Raw genomic sequence first — 7,042 nt, forward strand, 5'->3', positions numbered from 1 at the left:
TATTTAATCTTTCGGTAAACAAAATGAGAAAAAATTAAAATTAGTTTTTTATTTTTTGTTGGTCGAAATAGCAATGCATTAAAAGAGTCCAAAATGCATAGAAAATACAAAGTTAGAGGCCGAAGGCCCACAAAAAACAAAACACATATTATAACCTAAAAAGAAAAGTCTAAACTAAAAACAAAACATAAAAAACATGCAACTAACAAAACACTCAAACAAATAGGCTCAACCCAGCAAAAGTCTTAACCCTAGACAAAAAGGGTGGTTCAAGAGAACCACGTGCAGAGAAGCCCAAAAAAGCCCCAAAATCTCATCACATCGGCACTGAGCAAAAACCACAACCACCAAAGGAGTCAGAGAGACACCGGAAGGCAAAGAGAAGTCAAGGAAGATGGGGGTGTGAACACCCATGCCGTAGCGCACATCAACCAATGTAATAGAGACTAATTCGCTTTTGCAACAACCACGATCCAACCATCATTGTTGAAGATCAAAGAGTAGTCTCAAATCCAGTGAAGATAACGGGCCGAGAGGCGGGAGCTGACAAAAGTAGAAACCACCCGATATTTGGTGATGAGAAATCGAGACAAAGAACAAAGGGAGGAGAGACCTCCAAACCTAAGCATATTGCTCAAGCAAAATCACCACAAGAGGGTGAATAAATCACCAAAGGGGGGTGAAGCAGCTCTCAAAAAGAGAGAATTGAGAACCTATGAGAGAGACGAGAGGGAGGTGAGTGAGAAATGGGTGGAGGCGGATGGGAGAGAGGCGAACAAGGGGAGAGAGAAGATTGGGAGAGGGGAGTCCGCAGACTCTCAAACTGGCAGAGGCGAGTAATCTGCTATAATTGGCTTAATAAAAACCGAGTATAGAGTTGAGTACAAAAATATATGGTAGAGGAGATGATCCTTCACAAGCGTAACATCAAATTGTTAAAACACACACCTATTCCAACAAAGAATCTCGAGTGAAATAATCAATCATAGGAAGAATGATCAATCTAAAATTTGAGCGACAAGGACAAAAATACATTTTAATCAACTTTCTATGACCAAGATTAGTAAAAAGAGCCAAAGTATAAAGGAAGGTAAATCTGGACATCTGTGAACTTGATATCACTGTGCAATGAATGATATGATGAACCTTTAGCTTCTACACATCCAGAGGAATCTAACTTTTCTCTCATACACAATTTATATACAATTCCAGCATCACGTTCATTGTCTAGTACAAATAGTATGCATTTGTATCCTACCCTACCAATGGAGCTGAAAACTTGCTGCCTGCATAAGGGGATGTGCAAAGTATACACCTAATGTCAATGCAGTGATAGACAAATATGGCAACCGAATGAATTCCTTGTAGTAATCTTTGGGCAACTTTTGTCGGCCATCAAGAATGGCTGCAAACGGTATGATGCTTGTTCGCCTCTTCACAACTTCAAAGTTCTCCCCATATCGTATAGCTAATCTCCTGTCACCATTCCAAGCACCAAATAGGTGGTGCCCAATTAAACCAAGAGAAGCTGCCACTGCCACTGAGTTCCCTATCCAAATCGTGTGAGCCACGCACCACATCACTTGCCCGACCAGCTAAAAGAAATACAAACCCATTCCCAAATTGTCTTAGTAAATGAGAATGAGAGAGAGAGAGAGAGAGAGAGAGAGAGAGAGAGAGAGGCCAAACAATACAAGAAAACATCATCTCATTATATTAGATAACACTTGAAAATGTGTATAATTTTTCCACGCATTTGAACATAGAGAAAATTTTGCTTCAGTTATGAAAACATAGGTATGCTTTCACACATTGAAGCTCGGAATTATCATATTGGTATTCACCACCCATGGCTTCCCATAGTTTCATTTCCACTTGTTAATCCAGACTCCCAAAGCATCTTCTCTGGATAAATCTGACACAGTCCAGTGACTTTGGAAAAATCTGAAGCACCATATTAAATCTAAAATTGAAAATTTTGACAAAATAATTTGTACAATTTATTGTACAAAATGATTTAAGGTTAATTATGGCCACCTAGATCATTATAACCCACGCCAGCATTCATCCCAAGGCCCAAAAATCCACCAAAGGTGCAGTAAATGACTTCAAAATGTGTAGATGATCATTCATATTAAAACAATGTATTTGTTACCTGTGGATGCCTGGTGATTCTCATAATCCCAGTTTCCCAAAGATGCATTTTGGGCTTGTCAACAGCTGCTACCTCTAGTAGATTGAAAGTCGAAGGATAAAGGAATAAGAAGGAGATAAAATTAGAGAGCCACACGAATTCATGGATACCAAATACATTCTGGAGCTGCCATAACTGTAGTCCATCATATCTGTGGTTAATAAAATACACCTGAATCACAAACCCGTAGAAGTCAACCAGTCAGTTTGAATAACTCCTTCTCACCAGAACATGCTATAGGTTTGTGTGAAAGAATTCAAACAGAATAGTAGCATGGAATTAAGTTAGCTACAAAGAAAGTAGTGCTCATTATAGAGAGTGAGGAACTCACAACAGTACTAACAGCCAATGGTAAAGATGTCCCCGCAAACAAAACACGGTAAGCACGTTCTCCAATAAGTTTCTCACCTGCATCTCGTAGACTAGCCAAGCCACTATGGAAAATCGCAAATATTAGAATGAGGATCAACATTACAACCTGCAGAATACCATTGCATACATCAGCTTTTCGTAACTAAAACCTTTTCACAAAGATGTATTCATTGAAATCCTTTCACTTAAAACCCAATTCATTGAAAAAGATGAGGATCAACGACAAATATTAATTCTCCAGGAAGTGCTAAGCTCTATCACAAGTCCTATTTAAAACCTAATTCATTGAAAAACATGAGAGCAAAGACATATTAATTCTGCAGGAAGCGCTAAGATCTATCAAAAGTCCTAAAGCTCACCCTTGCAACTGCTCTATATGGTCATTGTTCCAAACCACATTTCTAATCCTCTACAACTGGCGCAAATGCTCTTGTTCCAAACTTCAACAAAAAGAACTCTTTTCCCTACTTTTAAGGAAATTTTTTTACCAGATGCACCATGCAACTGCTCTGTATGGGCATCGTCACCCCCTCATCCCCACCATTATAAAGAGCAACACAATTGATACAACAGCCCAGAAACCATTTCCCGTAATCTGAATTCAATATTAAAAGTTTAAACAACATAACCTTTATCACAAATCCCATCTAAACATTCAAAACAATTTTCCATCCACGTCCTCACCACACACCCCCTTCCTCACTTCCACTCTAAGATTCAAATATAAGGTTCAAAAGGGTGGTTGTAGTTTAAAGCATTCAGTATCATCCTTGCTAATAGCATGTGCATCATCCATAAACAGTTTCTCTAATCTAAAACACACCAAAATATAGTGTACCATAAATTTGACACCAAGAGCAAGCTTCTTTGTTTTCCCAATAAAACTTGCTAATAGCCATTATGATTTTATGATGTTATAGCTGTAATTAATTTCCTCCAACTAACCTCATGGCTATAAGAAAGTGTCGAAACCGCGTCGATAAAGGGCTTTCCAAACCCGGTGGAGTTATCGATCCAAGCCACGTTGAGCACAAACAGAACCGACCCAAGAATTGCAGTGAAATAGAGCCAAGAAGATAGCTTCTGCTTGGCCAAGAGGAATTCAGCCGAGTCCTCGCCCACCACTGGTTGCTCATCAACACAGCCATCACCATCACCGTCTCTGATGGAGGTGAAGGCGCGAAATCTGCCGGCCAACTGGGTTTGGTTTTGAGGGATGTGATTGTGAGGGGGTTTGGGTTTGAGAAGGGTTGAATGGTTGAGGATGAGGGGCTTTGGGAGTTTGAGGAGAGGAGGTGAAGATGAGAAGGGTCTCTTGGTTTTGTTGGGGTTTAGGGTTTGGGGACGGAAGGAAGAGAAGAGGGTTGAGAGCACAAGAGTGGAGGACGAAGCCATTTTTGTGTTTGAGATTGAGAGTGAAGGACTGAGGGGGAGGGAAGGAATCAATTGTAGTTTTTTGTTTTTATTTTTATTTTATTTAAATGTTAAATTACGAATGTAAGAAACATGAAATGCATGTTTATGTTGGTTACAGAGAATCTGGAGGAAGTTATGCTTTGGGGTGGAGGTTTTGGACTGTTGGTGGTGGTCGGTGGATACTGAGGTAGTGAACACTGTTACGTATATTTTTTTTCTTTGTATTTGGCATATATTTATTAATAAATTACCTGTAAATCAAAATATTATTATGATCTATATAATAAAACAAAACGGTTTTTGAATTATCTCCGGATCCGAATGGCTGAGATCGTTTCGACTTAAATTCAATGGTCAATTATCTATTTCCAAAATTTATTTTCTCACCGATGAGAATTGGTTTGCTGTTTCTCTCTCCTTAATTAATTTTCTCAAATTTACTATATGTTATCTATTAAACATTTAAATTGATTACACTTACAAAAATATCGGTGTTTGCGCAATAAAAAGAGTCGCTTTGCGAGTGTAGAGAGACAAGTAAATTTAAAAGATGGCTAAGTGAAAAATCAGTCATTGTGAATATTAACTGAAATGACAATTTATTATTATCTACAGGTTACAACTATAATACCATTTTTACAACTCTTACTTTTATACAAGGAGTTAAATTTCAGGTTCGAGGAAATTTCGAATTTTGATGAAAATTTCGATTTCGACAAAAATTAGATAGAAATGACATAAATTGCTATCAAAATACATAAATTTTGAATGAAACTTTAACATATGTTTATTTAACATATTATCTACTATATTGATAAAAAAATATTAAAGAAACCAAATTATATAGTAGATTTCATATGATATAAGATGAATATAATGCGTGCTGAAGGCAAATACTGTTAAATAAAAATGGTTCACTAATTAATAATTACATAAATTTTATTAAACAAACACCTAAGAGTTGTGTAATTTATTTTCCAGTTTTCATAAATGAAAAGAACTTTTTAGAGCTTTGGATTATTGTTGTTTGTGTTTGTTTGAAGTTGTTCTATTATTACTTTTCTTGGGAATTTTGAGGATGAAATTCTTTTAAGGGAGGTAGATTGTGAGACCCCGTTTTTTTTTTCAAGTTTTATTTTGAAAATTATTTTAAATATTTTGAAAATTTATTTGAGAAATAAAATGCTTTGGGTTAATTTTATAATTTTTGTTTTAAATTAGTTTGACCCGTTCTTTGACTTTTTGAACTATTGGGCTTTTGACTTCAATTTGTGGCTTGTTGGAAAGGTCTCAAACACACGAACACGTGGGCGCGAACTGTGTATCGATTGGAGCTACGGTTTAAGAGATATGAGCGTTTGAAGCGAGGGGAATTTTTGTAAATTTGCAAACGTGAGCTTTAAAAACCCAAAATCAAATTTTTTATGAGTTAATTATACTTACACCCCCTAATGTTTATCGTCTTTTCACATACACCCCCTGAGATTTCAATAATTACACATACACCCCCTGAGGTTTTAAAACTGTTACATACAACCCCCTATAGTGAGATGAAAATGATGAGAAATTATGCAAAAAAGCATGCTAAGGAATTAAATAGCCTAATAAGATTATTCAAGGTGTAAGGTCCAACCTGAATACAAATATTTTTATTTATTTATTTATTTATTTATTTTTCTTATAGGAGGTTATATGCAACAGTTTTAAAACCTCAGGGGGTGTATGTGTAATAATTGAAACCTCAGGGAGTGTATGTGAAAAGACGATAAACCTCAAGGGGTGTAAGTGTAATTAACTCAATTTTTTATCTTCATTTTTCTCTCCTAATTCACGAAACCCCCTGACACACTTTTATTCTCTCTATTCTCTCTCTCCTCCCTCTCTTGTCACTTCTCTTTCTCTTTCCCCGACCTCACTCCCTTTCTGTTTCTTTTCTCTTTTTTTTTCTTCTTCTCCTTTCTCTTTATATTTTTATTTCTTCTTCTCCTTTCTCTTTATATTTTTTTTTTCTTCTCCTTTCTCTTTATATTTTTTTTTCTTCTTCCCTTTTCTCTCATTTCTTTCCATCAGTCCATCCCACCGTGCTTCTCTCTCTCTCTCTCTCTCTCTCTCTCTCTCTCTCTCTCTCTCTCTCTCTCTCTCTCTCTCGGCATCTCCATCCCCAGCCCAGCTCACAAGCGCCGACCACTAGCCCACCCTTATCTCTTTCTCCTTTATCTCGCCCTCTGTCGCCGAAAACTCAGCCCTTCCTCTCTTCCTCCCTCCACGACCTCAGCTCCTCCCAAAAACCAGTCTCCCCAAAACTCAGTCCCTCTCTTTCTCTCTCGATCTCCCAAAACCCAGAAATCCCACCCAGCCGAAAATTTTGTCGAAATTTCAAAATTTTGATGAAATCTTGTTGGTTTCTTGTTAAAATTTCCATACAAAAAAAAAAACAGAAATTTCAACGAAATTTTTGAAATTTTACTCCTTGCTTTCATGTGACTGCCTCTTCTCTCTCTCTCTCTCTCTCTCTCTCTCTCTCTCTCTCTCTCTTTCTCTCTCTCTCTCTCTTCTCTTTCTCTATGTATGTTCCCTCAGCACAATCTCATATTTGATGCCTCGCCAATTCAGTGGAGTTCGATCATTCTCCGTGGATATCTCACAAGTTCAGATCTGATGCGTCATCGATGTAGCAGAGTCTCATCTCTTCGCTGATGAAAGTGAAAGCAAGTAAAGAATTTGTTGAAGTTTTTCTCTGATTTTCAAGATATGTATTTTCTTTTTTGCAAATCTTTAAAATTTATTATTTTTCTAGTTTAATTATTTAATTGTTATATATTATTTGTTTGAGCTAAAATTCTCAGAAAGAACTAATTAGCCAACAATAATGAAATTGGTTGAAGAACCTGACCTGAAGATCATTGATGAACTTCTGATGTTGAGATGCGAGGAGAAGCCACTCGCAAAAGACATTCTGATGCCAACAGTGACAGATCCATGAATTTTATCCTGGGGGTCATAGTGTACACCATAGCATAAATTTTTTTGTACAAAAATAACACTAAAAAACTAAATGAT

The 7,042-nt window shown here is 36.8% G+C and overlaps 1 protein-coding gene across 1 annotated transcript; it reads right to left on the reverse strand.

Annotated features, from left to right (window-relative positions):
* Positions 1–966: 966 nt before the first annotated feature.
* Z-ISO (15-cis-zeta-carotene isomerase) lies at positions 967–4,173 on the reverse strand. Its single transcript, XM_086232165.1, has 4 exons — positions 3,512–4,173; positions 2,526–2,672; positions 2,156–2,365; positions 967–1,595 (listed from the first exon to the last, which is right to left on the reverse strand). The coding sequence occupies exons 1-4, from the start codon at positions 3,959–3,961 to the stop codon at positions 1,260–1,262; spliced, it is 1,143 nt and encodes a 380-aa protein (XP_086088291.1). The 5' UTR covers positions 3,962–4,173; the 3' UTR covers positions 967–1,259.
* Positions 4,174–7,042: the final 2,869 nt, after the last annotated feature.

This window comes from Dryas octopetala, chromosome 2 (genome assembly GCF_963921425.1).
Source record: "Dryas octopetala chromosome 2, drDryOcto1.1, whole genome shotgun sequence".
Lineage (NCBI taxonomy): Eukaryota > Viridiplantae > Streptophyta > Magnoliopsida > Rosales > Rosaceae > Dryas > Dryas octopetala.